Source organism: Phacochoerus africanus, chromosome 5 (genome assembly GCF_016906955.1).
Source record: "Phacochoerus africanus isolate WHEZ1 chromosome 5, ROS_Pafr_v1, whole genome shotgun sequence".
Taxonomy (NCBI): domain Eukaryota; kingdom Metazoa; phylum Chordata; class Mammalia; order Artiodactyla; family Suidae; genus Phacochoerus; species Phacochoerus africanus.
The window spans coordinates 33,929,029-33,951,112 of NC_062548.1; the positions used below are offsets into that span (position 1 = coordinate 33,929,029).

Consider the following 22,084-nt stretch of genomic DNA (forward strand, 5'->3'; position numbering starts at 1 on the left):
CGCGTGTGGGCTCCAGCCCAGCCTAACTCTAACCCTAACCCTGACCACCTCTCCCCTGGGGGGTTTCCTGATGATTTGGGGAGAATGACCATGTGTTGGTGGACCTCTTGTCATGTTCAAGTTCAGCTAATACCTGTTTCCAGTCTCAATACCACGGTCCTGGACTTGGGGGAGGGGCCTCAGCGGATGAATGAGCCCCTGGATGTGCTGTCTGTCTGCTGTGAGGCTTGTTCTGGAGGTTGGTGTCACCACAGGGTCCCCCCCCCCCCCCAAAGGTCTGCAAAGGCACTTCTGAATAGTTGTAGTACATCAAAATGTTTTTTATTTGAGACACAAAAATGCAAAATTGCTGAGATATCAAACATTTCCCGATCAGCTACAATACAGCCACTATGTACAAAAGATCCGATGATAAATGTGCACACATATAAAAATACAGTATGCGTTACTTATGTACAGTACATGTGCAAAATGTATGGCATTCAAACATGATATGGAATTGATTTCAGGGGTGCAAACAGCAAATACAAAGGCATCATGGTTTTTCTTTTAAAAAACAACATAAAGGCAATACATGAATGGACCCCCGACTGCCATAATTTTTTGTTATTAAACTAGTGCTTTAAGAAGCAGGGCTCTGTGGATTGGTATCTTTCTCCTTTTTTTCATAGAGTGAGATGCTAAGACATAATGTGACAATGAAAATAAGAAGAGAAACACCTATCACGTTGCAGTTCTGTTGCAAGCAAGAAAACTAATTTGTACGTAGAAAAGAAAAAAAAAACTTTATTTCTGCTAACTGTGTACTATTCTTAACCCAACAAAACAAATCTATACTATTTTACATGAAAACAAGAGAGAAATATCTACATCTCTGTGAAAATTATAACCTTAAGTGGATAATACCTTTTTGGGACTGATTTTTGAGATCTCATTCGTCTCAAATTTTACATAAAAAGTGCCTGCTTTTGGCAAATACTTGGCAATGCCTTTGGTTCCTTTAAAGCAAGTTTGTATTACTATTACTCGAGGTTAAGTATTTTTTGGTAGCAACTAAACCCTTTCCTAAGTGCTTCCTCCTCCTTCCCAATGAGCAAATTTCCTCACGGCGCAGTGTGGAGAGGTAACCTTTCCCGTCTCGGTGATTCCGGGAACTTGGTGAAAGCTTCGTCTTGGTGGTTGGCACAAAGCTCTGCGAAACACGATCGCCACTAACATGCTGAGTCCAGACAGCACCTTGCAGATCTGAGACTGCCATCCTCTTGTCACAGAGTCATGACATTTTCCCATGGGAGTCCCAGAGCAACGTGTTCTCGTGGAGGGGAAGAGCTCGTTTGTAAACATGTGCAGCTTTTTAATGACAGGCCTCAGAGGTTTCCGGTGGAAACCCTTTGCAACGATGCAGTTCCTCAAATACTGCAAGAAAGGGGGAGGCCTGAACCAGGAACAAGAACGACTGCATCTTAATTGCTATTTTCCAGTTTTGACTGAAACCACTTAAAGGATGAGCCGCAACGCAGTCAGGATGCTCTCCAGACACACCTCCTTGCACTTGTGAGCTGAGTTCCATGACAGCCCTGGCCTTCCAGTTAGTGTTCTTTGATAGTGTGGTCTGATATTGTGGCCTCCGGGCAGGGGACACTTGGGTCTCCTGCTCTGGTGCCAGGATCAGGATGGATGTTAGCAGTGATGGACAGTAACACGCGGAGGGTTACCTGTGAGCCTGGCCCCCGGGCCTGGGTGGCAATGCGGGTGGCCGCTGACAGCCATTGTCTCGGGGCAGGAGCGTGTGAGGGTGGGAGCAGTCTGTGGGCAGTAAAGGGACTGTTGCCGCGCTTGTGGGGACAGCTGTTGTGTCAGCTGTGGTGGCTGGTTTCAGCCTGGGAATCCTGAAAGTTGCGTGGCCTGGAATGATCCGGGGGTGGGTGGGGGAACTGATCAGCTTTGGTGACACAATGGGTAACACGTTCCTGATCCCTCATCACGGCTCATGATGGCGCCTCTGCAGGTGGCCGCTTGGGGGCGACACCAGGCTGCCGTTGCCTCGGTTCTGAAACTGCACTCAATGGAACCCAGAAGCGTGCAGTTTGTGAAAAGGAAATCTGAATAGCTCTTTAGTGCTATAAAAATATTCATAGAAAATACAAGTCGTATCTGAGCCAGAAGTTCCGTGAACTCAGACTACATCTCTGTACGCACACGTGGCAAATGCTATACAGTAGATTGCACATTTCAGGAAACACACTAGAACTGAACCATCACCCTGTCCTAAGGGTTTCCTAGTATCTGCTTTGCTGAAATGTACAAGACAACCACACAGCCCCGGACTCCCAAGACGCTGCAGAAGCTGCGGTGTGACCCTCTCCTCCCATCCCTGACGACAGGACCTGATGCCCCTACACACTACAAAGGTAGGCTCGATGCTACTGTGTTTCAGGAATATTTAGGAAATAAGACTGGACGTGAGATCATCATTTAGGAGTTAGCGGTTTTCTTGGCGGTGTGATATCCTTCAAGACTATACACAACGGGACCACTTCTAAACACACGCCTGCCCACTGGGACGCCCGCCTCAGTCCTGACCTGTGTGGAAGGGCTGTGGAGCTCAGACAAAAGCCAGTCCTTTTTAGCGCATGCTCACCTTTCCCGCCGCACTTACTGTCGTGCACACTGAGTTGGGGTGGAGGGGGTGTGATCACAGACGCTGCTCCCCTCTGGTCACGTACCATGCTGCATACGGTCCCTGGCCTCACCCGAAGCAGGAACAGCCGCTGAGACCCTAGAGGGCGGCACTGATGTCACAGGTGCCCAGCGCGCTGCGCAGGGTTCAGGAGGGCCGGCGGAAGCTACGAGTGGCCTTTTCAAGGAAATGCTGCTGCGGGAAGGTTTGAACCCCTATGTGCAGTGGGCACCTGAGCAACTCGTCATCCAAAGAGAGAACGAGGGCGTAGGAGCGGGCGCTCCCTGTGCTGCAGCCCCCCGCGGCCTGTTTCTACCGTCGCTCTCAGAAGCAGCAGAGGGAGCCGAGGCTGGACCGTGGTTTGTGCCCACAGCCGGGATGATGGAATGGCGCTGTTCACCAAAGGACCCCCGCCAGCCGCTCAGCTGCCCCCTCCTGTCCCGCAATGTTTAGTGCTCGTTTAATAAGCCTTCAACTTCAGTCGCAAGGAAGCTGGTGCTCAGAGTCTAAATATGGACCAGAGAAGCCGCAGAGGAAACGCCAGGGCCCAGACCGCCCTTCCCCAGGAAACAGCCCTGGCCCGGGAGCCAGGCCCTTGGAAAGGAATGGTCGCCCTGGTTCACAGGACTGGCTCCCAGGGGCTGGACGGGCCGTCGCTACACGATGCCGTGTACCTGCGCCAGCCCACACTGCAGGCCCGGCTGGGCCTTCAACCCTCCAGCAGCACCGGCCGGTCCACCAGCGCCAGTGCTCTGGGCAACTGAACGCGGGGAGGAGGGCCTTTGCCCACGTGGGGTGAAGTTGACAAACGGAAAGAAAACGTGAAGGAAGATGGGTTCTCAGGCAAAACGCGAACCCAGAGGGGACTGCGGCTCCTCGCAGGTGCGGGCTCAGGCCGCCTTCTGCTTTGCCTGCTGGCACGTCAGCCCTTCCTGACCAGAGAAGGAAGCTGCCGGCAGCGTCTGCACCCGGGGCCGGGAGGGCACGCGCGTGGGCCCGGAGAAACAGCTCCACGCGCGGGGATGCATTTCAGGGTGGGTTTTTTTTTTCTTTTTTTTCCTCCCCCTCCATTATTTACACTTTGTCATACACTTAAAAGACTAGCCCGAAATAGTCTTGGAAATCCTGCGGTAGTTGGCATTTTAGAAAATTCTGAAACTACTCAACAAATATAACATTTTTCTATATAAAAAACTACTAATAAAACCTCCAGTTTTTCAATCGTCAGCTTGATTACAGAGTGAGAGCGCAGGTGTGACATCCAGTTACGAGCCTGTCGAACGGCAACCAGGGCTGAGAGACGACGCCGAGGCCAGCCAGCGCGGGGCTCTGCTGGCCGGCCTGGCAGCCCCAGCTGCCCTTGAGCGCCCTGGGCGTGTCGGGGCGCGACGACAGACCTTCCCGCTGCCCCCTCTGTGCCGCTCACCAGCTCAGGAGGGCAGGTGATGCGAAAGCCTCCTCTTGGTTCTTTGAGATGGCTCTGGTTACCTGAACGTCAGTCGGCAATTCCTTAAATACGGAAACGCGTGTGGCTCAAGTACTCTAGAAATATTCGAGTTATTAAAAGAAGTAGGACCACTGGTGCCCAGTCCCTTAGGCCAACACAGGCTGTACAAACCGCAAGGTCAGGGGTGCACACGACTGTCTAATATACACAGTTCAACCTAAGCAACCCAGGGGGTTGTGCTCTTAGGCGTTTCAGTGTTACCAATACACCTGGACTTTTTACAGTGGATTGTTTACGACAGTAGTTTGTAGACACTGTCTGGTTGCGGTGGAAGGTCTTCCACTGAAATTTAAATTTGGAAATCTAAAAGAAGATTCCAGAAATCACAGAATAAACTACAACACGGAAAAAATTACACTGGTGTCTGAATGGAACCACAAGTCTTCAGCAGGACGCTGTCACTGGCCTGGCAGGTGCTGCCCCCGCCTCTAACCCCGCGGGGGCTTGGGCTGGGCTCCGGCCATTTCCGGGCCATGCCGTGGGCAGGGACCGCTCCCCTCCCTCTTCTACCAGGTGGAGCTGCCCGCCCCGTCTTGGGGCGCACGGTCCCCGGGAGGCTCCAGTGTCGTGCGTCACCAGAGAGCCCCTGGGCCACCGCCCTGCGCACGGCACTCTTCTTCATGGTTTATCTAAAGGTACCTCTCGTTCTTTACTCAAGTCTGGAGCAACAGAGGAGCCCTCGTGTGACTTCACAGCAGGCCCTGTGCTCTATGCAACTGCAGACACGCACTGCAGGACGCAATGAAACGCCTGCACACGTGCTTTCCGGACCCCGACCGTCCAGCCGTTCTTTCTGTGACAACATATTATAACTGCAGGGATGCAACCGCGGATCTGTCTCTGAAAACGGACCTTTTTGAATCACCTTCCCCTGCTTCAGCGTCAGGAACTCCCGAGACGAGACCTCGGCGACCTTAGTCCCACGGCAGCGGTAGGTCCTGCGGGTCCAGGAAGTCGGCAGAGAACATGCTGGGAGCGGCGGCGCTGAGCGGTGTGAGTGCTGCCGACGTGCCGGGCATGGTGATGTCCAGCCACTCCATGTTGTCCAGGTTCGAGTCCGAAAGGTCCAGCGACAGACAGGGAGCGCTGGCGGCAAACTGGGCCTCGGCCGTCTCCATGGGCGAGTGCGAGGGGTCCAGCACGGCCGCGTGGCTCAGCAGGTCGTTCTGGAGATCCTCGATCAGCGAGAAGGGCTCTCTGTCCTCGCTGCTGCTCTGCAGCGGAGCGATTTCATTAGCTGAGGGTAAAGTTCCATCCAAGAAAGCTTCTAGTTGGTTCTCCAGGCTGGCAGATAAACTGCCCATAGGTTCTAAGGCTATGGGTGGTGCCATCTGGACCTGGGGGGGCGGCCGGGACACCACTGTGCTGACGGGCATGGTGGTGATGCTGGCTGTCACTGGTCGCATTTTGGAAATAGGAGAAGGTTCTTCTTTTATAGGGAGGGAAATCTCTGTGCAAAATAATTGAAGTAATTAGTAAGCAATGATTTACTTCTATTTAAAATTTTTTTATTAATTACTGGGCAATTATTTTGCTGTATTTGGGGGATGATTTATATACACTGTCCATCTGAGAGTTAGGAAGAGGATGCTGCTGGTTGGGTGCAGTCCTGGATAACCTTTAGGATGACAGGTCACTTCAGTCAAATAGATAAACATTTAAGCTGATAACATCCTGGTAAGGGTTTCAATTCTTTTTAGTAAGACTAAGCCTTAAAAGCACTCTCTGCCACCAGATAGGAGTCGACAGTTTTAGGTTGAGCGTCCTTATTCTCAGTCGTTTTAGGCTGGAGACGGGCTCCTGTCTAACCCTAGACCTTGAGTCTGCTGTCACAGTGGCACATGACCCTCAAAGTGAATGTCAAAATGTATACCTTTTTTTTTTTTTTTTCCCCCTTTTTGGCCACACCTGCAGCATGTGGAAATTCCCAGGCCAGGGATCGAACCCATGCCGCACCAGTGACAACACTGGTGAGCCGCCAGGGAACTCTCAAAATGTGCATCTTGAGTTTATGCAGACTTAAAGTCCATTCTTAATATTATGAAAGATCTAATTTTGTTCTTTTTTTTAATCGCTGTAGTTTAACTGTGTGCCCAATTAAGCTATTTACATTCTATATAAAATTCTTAAAAGATACAACATCCTCTGTGCCATTTCTGACTTAATGGCTCCTTGGACCTTCTTTTTCAAGCTGAGGTAGATCACCTTGTTTTCCTCTTGTTTGTCCTCTGTTCTGAGTTTGTATAAAATCATAAGGATTTAGTAAACAGCTTAATAAGCAGGAATTATGTGTTATTCCTTGACAGATCAAGTAGAAAATGAATGGACCATCTGCTATAGATACCAGCGTTCACTTGGCTAAACAGTATAAAGTCTAATAATAAAGTATATCTTAAAGTAATAATAAACTATAATAATAATAAAGTATCTTTTTTACTTACAAGTATTTAATCGGTCTCATTTCTAAGCAGATACACTAAGAAACATGGATTTATATTGCTTAGAAGTTTTGAGTCTATGGAGGTAGGTGCCACTATCTGCTTATGCTTTTGTCTTTGTAAGTGTGTTTGAATTTTTCCAATTTTTGATTGTTGCAAATAAACCTGCTAAGATATTTGGGGAAAAAAATCAATGACTGGGATGCATAAACAGGTGACAGAATGAACTTACAATCTGATTCCTACATGTGAATTGTCAACTGGGTATACTGCATGTGTTTTCAGGATAGTTTTGTTGCTTTTCATTATCCCTAGAATTGTTTTGAAAACTGAAAGTACAATCTAAACTAGTTTTACAATCAACTATTTAAATCTCTGTTCTCATTATTGGAATTTAGTATACGATAAAATAATACACTCATTATTTTAAGATAATATTTTGTCATTTAAAAAAATCATACTTTTAGAAAAGTAGCTCAATTGGTTGATGACTTTGTGACATTTTAATTTCAAAGTTTAAGTTGTAAAAATTATTCTTTTTAATCATTTCAAAAAGTATTTTAACCAGATTTGGCAAAAGGCATTTCACCTATCTATCTACCTATCTATCTGCTGTGCCGGTGGCATGTGGAAGTTCCCAGGCCGGATCAAACCCACACCTCAGCAGTGACAATACTAGATCCTTAACTGCTAGGCCACCAGGGAACTCATTTATATATATATATTTTAACCTTAAATTCAGGCCATGGAATGTCTATTTCTTTAATTTCCATAGTTTAGATATCTATATCCTGAGTTTAGTTCTTAGCAGAAGAAAAAAAAAATGCCGTTTGCACATGCAGGCCTGTAGTCCAATATCAAGAATTTTCTGTTATGTCAAACATTGTGACAAGATCATCAACCTCAAAATCAAGTAGAACCTGCTATGAATGGAGAACTTTTGGTCATTGTTTTATAATCTGAATTCCTTTCATCAATTTGAGAATAATTTAAAATATTCCAAAAGAGCATTTGAATTTTTGAAATACTGACTTTATACTTACTTTTAAGAATACGTAAGCTGAGGCAGAGTGACCCTTGATTTTGTGTGTGTGTGGTTAACATCCCTTATCCCTTTTTAAGATGACAGATTGTAAAAACCTAACATTTTCAATCGTACGTAGAAAGTGCTTTGCCTCTCAATTTTAATAAAGTTACTAGAGCCCAAGCTGGGTAACTTGGTTTTTACGGAATTAACACACAAACTGGAATGTTTTTATTCTGTCACAACGACATGCATTTGAAGCAAGTTCTGAAATTTTTCAATGTGGAATTTAAATCTGGTTCTCCTGAGCTATTTTGAGAGAGTCTTCTTCAGCAGGCACCCGTTTTTAGCAAAATCTAACATTACGTGTTACAATGAAACAGTGGCTTTTCTTCCATTTTAACAGCCTCAAGTTAACGGAGTTCAGAGTAAACTGAGTTAGAAGAGTGTTTCTCACTACTCTGAGATCTGCTGCGAGCTCCAGAGGAAAGCTTTCATAAACCTGTGGTGAGACCTTGAGGGGGTCTGAGGTGACCGTGACCTACCTCCACTTTTAATGAGGATGTCAAAGAGGTCGTCCATCTGCTGGCTGTGAGCGCTGGCAACCTACAGCAGGGGACAAGACACGTTAGCCTGCTTCGCATTAGCCTGCACGCGTCATATGCCTGGGGGCACTAAGGGAGCTTCCAGAACACCAGCCTACTCCACCACTGGAGAAGTTTGCCAACACGGAGGCAAACTTGAGGCACCTGAAATTAAGCAATGTCCCCACCGCATCACAGCGGCTCAGCTGACAGCGGGAAGGGGACCAACACCCAGCTGGCTGACTCGTGCGCGCCTCTTCCTCTGTCGCCGGCTGCGTTTTGAGGGGCCTCTAACAGTGTCTTTCAAAAATGCCTCCCTCCTTTAGCATTCAGGTAAAAAGATGAGGCATATATCAAGGGGCTCTCTATTTTTTTCACCTTCACTGACAGCTACCTGACATAACGAACTACCCTTAGACACAGTATATAATCTGCTAAGTTCTGGCATATGGACACATCCACAAAACTATCGGTAACATCAAGGTAATGAACGCACCCCTTTCCCCTAAAGCTTCCTCATGCTTTTTTGCGGTACTTCTTTCGTCTCCGGGCAACCCAGTCGTCTGCTTTCCTTGATTACAAATGAGCTTACATTTGCTAAAGTTCTATATGCGTGGAGTTAATACAGTGTGTGCTTTTTTGGGGCGGGAGTAGAGGTGGCTTCTTGCAACATAATAAATTGGAAATTGTACAGCTGAGGAATAGTTCATTCCTTTTAATTACAGAGATGTGGTCCATTACATAGAAAAAGAGTTTTTTGGACTGTTGCCACTTTTTTGCTGTTACAAATCAAGTTGCTGTGAACATCTGTGTATAAGTCTTTGTAACAGATATATTTTCTTTTCTCTTGGATTTTATGGAGGAGTGGAATGCCAGAATCACAGGGCAGGAAATCATGGGCACATTGTAAGAAATGGCTGTTTTCCAAACTTCACCAGCAATGGATGATATTTCCAGTTGTTCTCCATTCCATCAACACGTGGTATGGTCACTCGTTCCCACTTTACGTCTAAAAGGTGAGCCATGGTGGTGTATATTGTGATTTCAAGGTGCAGATTTGCTATCTGTGTATTTTCTTTGGTGAAGTGTCTGTTCAAATCTGCCTCCCCACATTTCTTTTTTTATTTATTTTTATTTTTTTATTACTCAAATGAATTTATCACATCTGTAGTTATATAATGATCATAACAATCCAATTTCACAGGATTTCTATCCCGCAACCCAAGCACATCCCCCCACCCCGCAAACTGTCTCCTCCAGAGACCATAAGTTTTTCAATGTCTGTGAGTCAGCATCTGTTCTGCAAAGTTCAGTCTGTCCTTTTTTCAGATTCCACATGTCAGTGAAAGCATTTGATGTTGGTGTCTCATTGTATGGCTGACTTCACTTAGCATGATAGTTTCTAGGTCCATCCGTGTTGCTAAAAATGCTGGTATTTCATTCCTTTTAATGGCCGAGTAATATTCCATTGTGTATATGTACCACATCTTCTGGATCCACTCCTCTGTCGATGGACATTTAGGTTGTTTCCATGTCTTGGCTATTGTAAATAGTGCTGCAGTGAACATTGGAGTACATGTGTCTTTGCGAGTCGTGGTTTTCTTTGGATAGATGCCCAGGAGTGGGATGGCTGGGTCAAATGGTAGTTCTACTTTTAGTTTACTGAGGAATCTCCATACTGTTTTCCACAGTAGTTGGACCAATTTACAGTCCCACTAACAGTGTACTAGTGTTCCTTTTTCTCCACACCCTCTCCAAGCACTTACTGTTTGTAAACTTTTTGATGATGGCCATTCTGGCTGGTGTAAGGTGGTACCTCATAGAGGTTTTGATTTGCATCTCTAATCATGAGTGATGCTGAACACCTTTTCATGTGTTTCTTGGCCATCTGTATGTCTTCTTTGGAGAACTGTCTGTTGAGATCTTCTGCCCATTTTTTGATGGGGTGGTTTTTGTTTTTTTGGTATGGAGCTCCCCACATTTCTTATGCATACTGTTTGCTTGGTGTTTCCAGCCATCCGCTTGTTTGTATTTACAGTCTGACTTGTAGACGTGTATGTCAGTTATCTATTGCTGTGTTACAAATTAGTCCAAAAAACTTAGTGGCTGACACTACTAAACAATGATTATCTCCTAGTTTCTGTAGCTCGGGAACTTAACCGGGTAGTTCTGGTGTGAGGGCTGGCATGATGCTGTAGTCAAGATGCTGGCCAGGCTACAGCCGTCTTGAGGAGTGGCTGGAGAATGTCCTTGTCAAGGTGACTTGCTTCCTGACAGGTTGTTGGTGGTGGTTAGTGGGCGACCTCAGTTCCTCTTCACGTGGGCCTCTGTGGAGTGCTGGACTGCCCACACGGTGTGACAGCTGGCTCTCCCCACAGCCAGCAACCCATGAGAGCACAGGCAGGGTGGCGTGCCTTTTATGCCTCTGTTTCAGAAGCCAAACACCATCTCTCCTGTCACGGCTCAGCGGTAATGAACCTGACTAGGATCCATGAGGATTCGGGTTTGATCCCCGGCCTCACTCAGTGGGTTAAGGATCTGGGATTGCCGTGAACTGTGGTGTAGGTCACAGATGTGGCTCGGATCCTGCATTGCTGTGGCTGTGGTGCAGGCCGCAGCTGTAGCTCCATTTCAGCCCCTGGCTTGGGAACTTCCATATGTTGCAGGTGTGGCTATCTAAAAAAAAAAAAAGACAGGTCACCAAGTCCAACCCAGGGACAAAAGTCAAAAAATTTGCTGATGTATCTTAAAACCACTACACAGCATGCATTTGGGTCTAGTTTTCTATCTATTCTGACACGTTCTGCATTTCAACTCTATTGTTTACTAGTATGTCTTGTGTAATCATTGATATGGCTAAGTCTGGGTTTACCATTTTATTATTTATTTTCATTTGCCCTTTTTTTTTTTTTTTTTTAAATGGGTGTTGGTTTAATGTTTTAACAAGTCTGTGAGGCAGGTATTTTCTGCAGTTTAAATGGGTTCAGGACTTGCCAAGGGACATAGCTAGGATTGGAACCCCAATCTGTTGGATTTCAAAGCCCTGGTGCCAGGCCCTTCACTGGGTCTCCATGGACAACTTCCTGTGATTCATAATCTTGCCAGTTGACTCAATGAGAATAATATTATCCACTGAGAATGTGACTGAACACTCACATAACAGAGAAAGCTAGATTATTTTATTTTGTCTATTTGCCACTTCTTGGGCCGCTCTTGTGGCATATGGAGGTTTCCAGGCTAGGAGTCTGATTGGAGCTGTAGCCACCAGCCGACACCACAGCCATAGCAGCTCGGGATCCGAGCCACGTCTGCAACCTACACCACAGCTCATGGCAATGCCACATCCTTAACCCAATGAGTGAGACCAGGGATCGAACCCTCAACCTCATGGTTCCCAGTTGGATTTGTTAACCACTGAGCCACGATGGGAACTCCTGCCCTATTTTTTTTTGTTCCTTTTTGAAAATTTTTTATTAAAGTATAGTTGATTTACAGTGTTGTCAATTTCTGCTGTACAGCAAAGTGACCCAGTCATACACGTATATACATTCTTTTTCTCATATTATCTTCTGTCATGTTCTGTCACATATGACTGGATACAGTTCCCTGTGCTCTACAGCAGGACCTCACTGCTCATCCATTAAATGTAATAGTTTGCATCTACTCACCCCAAACTCCCAGTCTGGGTCACTCCCTTCCCTTCCCCTGCTCCCTCAGCAACCACATCTGTTCTTCGGGTCTGTGAGTCTGTTTCTGTTCTGAAGATAGGTTCATTTGTGCCGTGTTTCAGAGTCCACATGTAACTGAGATCATGTGGTATTTATCATTCCCCTTTCTGACTTCACTTAGTACAGTATCCCTAGTTGCATCCATGTTGCTGCAAATGGCATTATTTTGTTTTTATGGCTGAGTAGTATTCCATTGTGCACATGTACAACATCTTTTTTGTTTGTTTGTTTGTCTTTTTGCTATTTCTTTGGGCCACTCCCGTGGCATATGGAGGTTCCTAGGCTAGGGGTCAATTGGAGCTGTAGCCACCGGCCTACACCAGAGCCACAGCAACTCAGGATCCGAGCCACATCTGCAACCTACACCACAGCTCACGGCAATGCCGGATCCTTAACCCACTGAGCAAGGGCAGGGACTGAACCCGCCACCTCATGGTTCCTAGTCGGATTTGTTAACCACTGCGCCACGACAGGAACTCCACAACATCTTCTTAATCCATTCATCTGTTGATGGGCATTTAGGTTGTTTCCATGTCTTGGCTATTGTGAAAGTGCTGCAATAAATATAGGGGTGCATGTGTCTGTATGAATGAGTTGTGTCCAGATAGATACCCAGGAGTGGGATTGCTGGATCATATGGTAGTTCTATATTAATTTTCTGAGGAACCTCCATACACTTTTCCATTGGAAAGTAACCACTTAAATAAGCCAGTATACAGATCAAAAAGAAAAAAAAAAAAACTATTTGTAAAAGCAATGATAAATACAAGGGACAGTAAAAGGATAAACCTGAAGATATAAAAAAGGATATCAAAATCATCACATGTGGGGAAGGAAAGTAAGAAAGTCTAGACTCTTCTTTTTAGAATGTGTTTGAGCCTGTATGACTATCAGGCTAAATAAAGCAAGCAGACATAGGAAGGGATCGACACACTTGAAAAACAGGGCAACCACAAATCAAACATCATATTCACAAAAATGCGAAAGAAGAGGACACAGGCGTAACATAAAAGAAAATCATCAAACCAAAAAAAAAAAAAAGGAATGAAGGAGAAACATAGAATCAACTGGAAATCAAGGTCTAAAATGGCAATAGATAAATACTTATCAATAATTACCTGAAATGTGAATGGACTGAATGCTCCAATCAAAAGACAGAGTGGCAGACTGGATAAAAAACAAGAGCCTACATACAAAATGCTGTCTACAGGAGACTCACCTTAGGGCAAGGGGCAGATACAAATGGAAAGTGAGGGGATGGAAAAAGATTATTTCATGCAAATGGAAATGACAGGGAAGTAGGAGTTGCGATACTCCTATCAGATAAAATAGACTTTAAAACAAAGGCCATGAAGAAAGATAAAGGAGGACACTAGGTGATAATAAAAGGGTTAATTCAAGAAGAGGATATTATACTCACCAATACATATCCCCCTAATATATAGGAGCACCCAAATATATACAACAAATATTGTATTTTATGTCTGAGGAACCAGACATAAAAGGAGACATAAAAGGAGAAATTGATGGCAATAGAGTAATAGGAGGCTTTAACACCCTGCACACAATAGTGGATAGATCCTCTAGACAGAAAATCGGTAATGCAACACAGATCTTAAAGGACCCAAGAGAACGGTTACTTTATTGGTATTTTGGGGACATTACATCCAAAAAAAACAGAATATACATTCTTTTCAAGTGCACAAGGAACATTCTCTAGGACTGACCACGTACTAGGGCACAAAAAACTAACCTCAACAAATTTAAGGGCACAGAAATTATTTCAAGCATCTTCTCTGACCACAAGGCCATGAAACTAGAAATCAACTGGGGTGGGGGGGGAGTGAAAAACCTGACAACCTGGAGACTAAACAACACGCTACTAAAAAACCAATAGGTCAACAAGGAAATCAAAAAATACCTTGAGACAAGTGACAATGAAAACACAACCATTCAAAATCTATGGGATACTGCAAAAGCCATTCTTAGAGGGAAGTTCATAGTGATACAGGCCTTCCTCAAAAAATAACTCAAGAGTTCCCATGTGGCTCAGTGGAAACGAATCTGACTAGCATCCATGAGGATGCAGGTTCGATCCCTGGCCTCGCTCAGTGGGTTAAGGATCCAGTGTTGCCGTGAGCTGTGGTGTAGGTCACAGATGCGGCTCAGATCCCTAGTTGCTGTGGCTGTGGTGTAGGGTGGCAAGCTGCAGTTCCAATTCAACCCCTGCCTGGGAACTTCCATATGCTGCAGGTATGGCACTAAAAAGACATAAAAAGAAAAGAAAAGAAATCGTGAATCAACAACGTAACTTACCACCTAAAAGAATTAGAAAAAGAGCAAACAACCTAAAGTTAGCAGAAGGAAGTGTGGGGGAGGGGGGAGTCTAACTTAATTTTTCTACTTTTTAAAAGTACTACTTCCTTAGTTATTACTGTAGGTATACAATTTACATCCTCAAATTTTTACAGGCTCCTCAACGTACCATTCCCTATAAAATCTCAGTAAACATAAAGACCCATTTATTTCCTCCATCCTTTATTAAGTATTATAGCTATATATTTTATAAACCCTTTAAGATAGTGTCTTTTTAAAAAAATTATTTCAGAATAGCCGATTTACAATGCTGTATTAGTTCCTTCTGTACAGCAAAGTGATTGAGATATATTCTTTCTTAATGATGGCCATTAGCCATTCTGGCTGCTGGGAGGTGATACTTCATTGTAGTTTTGATTTGCATTTTTCTCATGGTTGGCGATGATGAGCATCTTTTCATGTGCCTTTGGCCATCTGTATGTCTTCTTTGGAGAAATAGCCATTTAGCTCTTCTGCCCATTTTTTAGGTTTTTGTTTTATTACTGAGTTGTATGACCTGTTTATATATTTTGAAAATTAAGCTCTCATCATCGGCATTATTTGCAAATACATTCTCCCATTGCATAGGTTGTCTTTTCATTTTGTTTATGATTTCCTTTGCTGTACAAAAGCTTGTAAGTTTTATTAGGTCTCATTTGCTTATTTTTGCTTTTATTTCTATTGCTTTGGGAGACTGGCCTAAGAAATTGCTACAATTTATGTCAGAGAATGTTTTGCCTATGTTCTTTTTTTAGGAATTTTATGGTGTCATGTGTGAAAGTCTTGAAGCAGTTCTGAGTTTATTTTTGTGCATGGTGTGAGGGTGTGTTCTGATTTTACTGACTCGCATGCAAGTGTCCAGCTCTCCCAACACCACTTGCTGAGGAGACTCTTATCTCCACTGTATATTCATGTCTCCTCTGTCATAGATGAATTGACCATAGGTGTGTGGGTTTATTTCTTGGCTCTTTATTCGGTTCCATTGATCCATGTGTCTGTTTTTTTTGTGCCAAATACAACAGTTTTGATTACTGTAGCTTGGCAGTACAGTCTAAAGTCTAGGAAATTTATGCCTGCAGCTTTGTTCTTTTACCTCAGCATTGCTTTGGCAATTCTGGGTCTTTTATGGTTCCATATAAGTTTTAGGATTATCTGATCTAGTTCCGTGAAAAAACGTCATGGGTAATTTGATAGGGATCACGTTAAATCTGCAGATTGCTTTGGGTAGTGCGGCCAATTTTACAATCTTAATTCTTCCAATCCAAGAGCATGGTTTATCTTTCTTTCCACTTCTTTCATCATGTTCAGTTTCCTTTATGAATGCTTTATCATTCTCAGCATGTAAGTCTTTGACCTCCTTAGGTTTATTTGCAAGTTTTCTGGTTTTTTTTTTTTAACTCCCCTTCTAACATTTCATCATTTGTGTAAAGAAATGTGACAGATTTGTGTTTGTTAATGTTGTAACTTGCTATCCTGAAATAATCAGTTCTAATAGTTTTTGTATGGAGACTTTAGGGTTTTCTATACACAGTATTATGTCATCTGCATATGATGACAATTATACCTCTTCCCTTCCAATTTGGATACATTTTCTTCCTTTTTTTCTTGTCTAATTGCTGTGGCTAGGACTTCCAATACTGTGTTGAATAGAAGTGGTGAGAGTGGCTATCCTTGTTTAGTTTCAGATTTCAGTGGGACAGCATTCAGCTCTTCACTGTTGAGTGCTATATTGGCTGTGCGTTTGTCATAAATACCTTTTCTTAAGATATGTTCCCTCTATACTCACTTTTGTAAGAGATTTTATCATGAATATTGCATCTGTGATAAAACATTGCATCTATGCAATATGAATATGCATCCATATTTTATCATGGATATTGCATTTTATCAAATGATTTTTCTGCATCTATTGAGATGACCATGTGGTTTTAAGATAGTGTCATTTTTTATAGTGCAGATTTTCTGGTGCTGAATCCTTAATTTTCCCTTATCTAAAATTATCTCTAGTTCACTTTCATTCTTAAAGGATATTTTTACTTGATACGGAATTCTGGTTTGACAGCCAACCACCATCCCCACCCCCCCCACAAGAATTTTAAAGATGTTGTTCTATTTTTTCACGCCTCCATAGTTTCTGATGGGAAGTCAACTGTAAAATCAAATACAGTTGACCCTTGAACAACATGGGACTCGGGGCACACTCCCCCTCCCCTGGGGAGTTGAATATTCACATATAACTTTACAGATGGCCCTCCATATCCATGGTTCCAACCAACCATGAATTGGGTAGTACTGTAGTATGTATGTATTAGAAAAAAATCCATGTACTTGACTCATGTAGCTCAAACCTCTGTTGTTCAAGGGTCACCTGTAGTTGTGTGTGTTGTATTGCTTTGTTTTTGATGTTTCAAGATTTGCTCTTTATTTAGCTTTCAGTAATTTGACTATTATATGACTAGGCCTTCTATTTATCCTGCTTGGTGTTCACTGAGCATCTCAAAGCGGTAAACTTCTCTTTTGTCGTATTTGTGCAAATTCTGACCAGTGGTTTTTGTTTTGTTTTGTCTTTTTAGGCCTGCACCCACAGAATATAGAGGTTCCTAGGCTAGGGGTCTAATCAGAGCTGTTGCCGCCAGCCTATGCCAGAGCCATGGCAACACCAGATCCGAGCTGCATCTGCAACCTACACCACAGCTCTGACCTACACCACAGCTCACGGCAACGCCAGATCCTTAACCCACTGAGCAAGGCCAGAGATCCAACCTGCAACCTTATAGTTCCTAGTCAGATTTGTTTCTGCTGCACCACAATGGGAACTCCTCAGTATTTCTTAAAATATTTTCTTTTCCTCTTTTCCTGGGACTCCTCCCACACCCATGTTATACTGTTTGATATTAAATAACAGGTCTCTGAAGCTCTGTTAACCTTTTTTAAAATCTTTTTTTCCTTTGTTATTCAGATTGTATAAGTTCTACTGATCTTATTATTTATTTTGCCTTTTTTTTTTTCAGGGCCACACCTATGGCATATGGAAGTTCCCAGGCTAGAGATCAAATGGGAGCTATAGCTGCTGGCCTACACCACAGCCACGGCAATGCCAGATCTGAGCTGCATCTGCGACCCATACCACAGCTCACCAATGCTGGATCCTTAACTCACTGAGCAAGTCCAGGGATTGAACTTGTGTCCTCATGGATACTAGTTGGATTCGTTTCTACTGTACCACAACAGGAACCCCTCTTGATCTATCTTCAAGTTCATTTTTTTAATCTCTGCCATCTCTATTCTGTTAAGATCATCTCTAATTTTTTTGTTTCAGACACTGTAATTTTTACTTTTAGAACTTTCATTTTTTCAGAGTTCCTGACCGAACTGTGGCTGTGGCATAGGCCAGTGGCTACAGCTCCGACAGACCCCTAGCCTGAGAACCTCCATGTGCCACAGCCCTAACAAAAGACAAAACAAAAACCAAAAAACCAAAAAAACAAAAAACCACTTTTATTTAAAAAATTTTTATTTTTTTTACATTTTAATAAAGAACTTTCATTTTATTTAAAAAATCACTTCTATATCTGCTTACATTCCTTATTTTTTTCTTCGTTACAAATATATTTTCTTTTAGATTATTCAGAATAGTTGCTTTTTTTTTTTCTGGCTGCACCCATAGCACATGGAAGTTCCCAGGCCAGGTTTTGGATCCAAGCCAGAGCTATGGCCTACACCACAGCCTCAGCAACACTGGATCCTTAACCCACTACACCAGGCTAGGGATCAAACCAGCACCGCCACAGAGACAAACTGGATCATTAACCCACTGCGCCACAGCAGGAACTCTGTAATAGTTGCTTTAAAATCCTCGTGTGCAAATTCTAACATTTAAATCAGCTGGGGGTTGGTCTTAGCTGACTGCCTTTTTCCCTTGAAAAAGGGTCACATTTTCTTGATGCTTTGTACATTGCCATGTTATGTACCGCTGTCATGGACATCAAATCATGGAGACTCTGTATCTTGTTATTCTTCTCAGATGAATGGTTTGTTTTAGTAGGCAATTGACTTGTTTTGGACTTGAACCACAAAATGTTCCTCATGCAGAATTTCCAGTCTCAGGTCAGATCTTTTGTTTTTAGTAGATTTGCTTTGACTGTATGGCTTAGGGATTAGCCAGAGGTGTGGGCAGGCCGAATTTGGGGATCTCCTCTCTGAGTTGAAGCAACCCCAGAAGGGAAAGAACTAGTCCTCTGGGTTCTCAAGGCATGAGGGCTGGAGTTTCTTTATCGGTAACCCCACCCCTTAACCTGACCTAGAGCAAGAGCAGCAAAAAGAGGGCCCCTGTGCCATGTAATGCCTCTCCTCTCAGTGCAGACTCCTCATCAGAGTAGGACTTGTTCGGTTCCTTCTTCACCGACTCCACAGCGTTGCTTTTGTTTTAGGACCAGGCCTCATGGCTGTTAACTGTGGGAAGATTGAACTTGTAGGGCCTTAGCTGTTGGCTAATAATGGAATTGGAAGTCTGAGTAAATCTATTTCAGAAACCTCGGAGTTCCTGGATTTTGATGCTCAGTCGTGTATCAAGAGGTGCTACCGAGGGCTACTCATCTGAACCTGACTCCTTCAGTCTATATGCAAGAACCAGGGACAGACAATCCAATCAGCTCTCTCAGATTAAGGTAAGAGGATGACTGTTGTTGGTACATCAGTCAAGCAAATGGTACAGAGTAACCTGCACATGAGAACCAGGTTTGAAAGCTTTTCTTAAAAATGGCAGTTAAGCTCTTTCATTCTACCTTTGCTCCCTGTGAAGAGAACAGATGTCCCTTCTGGATGGGCCAAGGGGAGAACGATCTAGTCCAGCACTATTTGTTTCTGTTTTTTTTGCAAATATCTAAACAGAGTCCTGAAATTTGGCTTTCCCCCTCACACATAAGAGCCCTTGCTGAGTCTGGAACAAAAAGAACATTTTACAACTAGAAAAGTGAACTTCCTTCCACACTAAAGGTATACAAAGAAGCATGTGGCATTGTCTGCTCCCTCAGGGAGCCAGTCCACCCTGGGCACCCTGCATGCCCTCTGAGTGTGCCAGACTGTGCACTGTTGCTGGTACCCAGCAATGTCTGCAGCTGCTCGCTGGGGTAATTTGGTCAAGGTGACCTCAGCATGGCTGCTGCAAAAAGTACCAAGTCCTTGTCCCTGCATACCTTACCCCATGCAGAGGCCCCACAGAATTGCGCAGGGGCTGTGGGCCAAGGGGCAGCAACATGACCCTGCTGATGCACCTGCTGTGGCCGTGACAGCCGAGTCTTGTTCTGAGCAGCATGCCTCTCAGCAACCACGCAGCAGTGACAGGGTCACTCCATGTCATCTTACGAGGCCAGGGTTTTTCCTCAAAAGTCAGGAAGCTTTATTATTTTTACATTAAATTTTTTTTTTTTTTTTTTGCTTTTTAGGGCCACACCACGGCATATGGAAGTTCCCAGGCTAGGGGTCTAATCACAGCTACAGCTGCCGGCCTATGCCACAGCCACTTTTTCTTTTATTCTTTTACTTATTTATTTTTTTTCAGGAAGCTTTAGATAGGTAGAGAGACTGGGAGGCGTATTCAGGGTTAGCTATGACAAGGCTGTCACTGATGGGCACTCACCAGAGGCCAGCTGCTTTTACAAACAAAAGCCCTAACTTTTCCCATCCCTGGAAGGGGTGGGGGGTGGGTATTTGTACATGGCCAAGCCAGGGGGGCTTCTGTCCCTTCCAAGGGCGTCTGCTCAAGATCTGAGCAAAGCTGGCTCGAGTGGGCTGGCCTGCTGGGGAGAGAGGGAGCTGCTGCAGGACAGAGCAGGCGCAGGCGCGGGTTGGTCATGAAGGCCAGTTCGGCGGGAAGGCCGGCTGGCCTGATGAATGGAGGCTTTAGAAAAGGGACCTGTATAAACAAACTATGTGTGCAGGTCACACATCCATCAGCCCCTAACAGGACCCCCCCCCCCCCACCAAGAAAAAGTTCAATACCAACAGTGAAATTCTCACTAAGAGGAATTGCAGGCTATATTGCTGCTGAAAACCATCGGGAGTCTGCAACATAAGTATTTTAATTTTAAATAGCACCTCAAAGGCAAACGAGGCTCCTCGTGATGACATCTGCGCCTCTGCGTCCAGACCGGGGCTCGGAGGCGAGGGGGCCGGCTTACCTCGGGGAGGGACGACTGGGCGCTGCGCGTCTGCTTGATGGCTTCCTCGTAGCGGGGCGGGTCCTTCGCCTTGGGGACCGGGCTCCCGAACAGAGAGTGCGGGACCACAAACTGCTGGGGCGGAGGGGGCGAGGCGGGCTGCGGCGGACAGAGGAGGAGCGCGCTCAGCTCGGGCCGCCCGCCCGCCCGGGGGGCTGACAGCGCGGGCCGGGCGCTGCCCCCGAGAGGCATCCCTCCTGTGATTCTCCCCGCCCCAGGCTCGCGCCAGGCCCCGGGGCTCCGGGAGGAAGCTGCCCGCGCCCCCCATCTGCCCAGCCGGGCAGGGTTACCTTGCTGGGAGGGTTGGGGCCGTTCTGCAGCGGCGGCGGAAGGGCGGTGCTTCTGGACGGCAGGACGCCGTTGCTCGCCTTGCTAAGAAAGGGCTGCTGGGCCGCGGGGGCCGGTGGTGTCTGATACGGAAGAACCGAATTGGAGGCTGAGTTTGTGAACACCTGTCATGAAGAAATAGTTGCTCATCAACTTGGCCTTCTGCTCTTCTAGGAAGGAAAATTATATTTTAGGACAAAGGCTGGCAAATTTCTTCTGTGAAGGCCACACAGGGAAGGGGTCAAGGGTTTGCTGGCTGTGAGGTCCCTGCTATAACTGCTCCCCGGGCGCCGCTGTAGCACAGATGCAGCCGAGAGCAGATGGCACGGAGGCGTGGGGGGGCGCAGGACACCTTTATCTCCAGACACAGGCGGGGCTGCATGTGGCCCACGGGTCGTGGTGTGTGGACCCCAGCTTTGGACCCTCAGTGGCCTCTGCCCTTGATGGCAGAGGGGACAGCATGTTGCAGGAAAGCAGCATTTGCTCGGTGTTATCTTCATCTGCCCTCATAACCCCCAAGCCCACCACTCTCTTCCATCCCTGCTCCCATGTGCCAAAGCCATTTACAAACATAAATTTGGGACATCTCAAATATAATATGTTCCAAATCACACTTTCCCCTCTCCTCCCACTGCCCCTGGCCTCTGAGGGAAAATAAGTCTTGGTTTTGCCTCTATTTATTTTTGACACTTAGGTGAGTGGAGCCCTCAGTCTGCCCTGCTTTTTGCCCTCAGCTCTCACACATCTCAGATGTGCATTCTGGGTCGGGCCCTGCAGTCTGCTGGCCTAATCTGGGTCCTTGTCACCCAATACTGGAACACTGCTGTGCCTCCCTGCCTGTTAGCCTTCCGCCACAGTGACAGCCTTGACACATGCAGGCGTGGTCGAGTCCCTCCTGCACTCATGGGCTATCCCGCCCTGGGGTAAAATCCTCATCTTTGGCTGTCAGGTAAAGCTGGTCCCTTTCCCATCCTAACTGAAGGGCCACACGTGCTGTGACCACATTCAATTTTCTGGCTTCTTGAAAATTTCTCCAAATCCTTAAAAGTAAGGCCTCATTGAAAATCTGCCCCCTTCAGAGAAGCTGTCTTCTGCTGTTAGCCAGAGGTGACAATTTCTTCCTTGGAACAGCAGAGTGGGTTGTTCGGCTCTCATCAAGAGCCAAAGGTTGTGGGGCCTTTTGCAAATGTCTGGCCATACTCTTCATTCTATAACTGTTTTTC

At 45.3% G+C, this 22,084-nt stretch overlaps 1 protein-coding gene across 1 annotated transcript in view; it reads right to left on the reverse strand.

Moving 5' to 3' along the window:
* Positions 1-299: 299 nt before the first annotated feature.
* Positions 300-22,084, reverse strand: part of MRTFB (myocardin related transcription factor B) — a 146,039-nt gene continuing 124,254 nt past the window's right edge. Inside the window, 4 exon segments of the mRNA XM_047780466.1 lie at positions 300-5,637; positions 8,195-8,255; positions 20,496-20,633; positions 20,825-20,986. Coding sequence (XP_047636422.1) covers positions 5,102-5,637; positions 8,195-8,255; positions 20,496-20,633; positions 20,825-20,986 — 897 coding nt within the window. The 3' untranslated portion in view covers positions 300-5,101.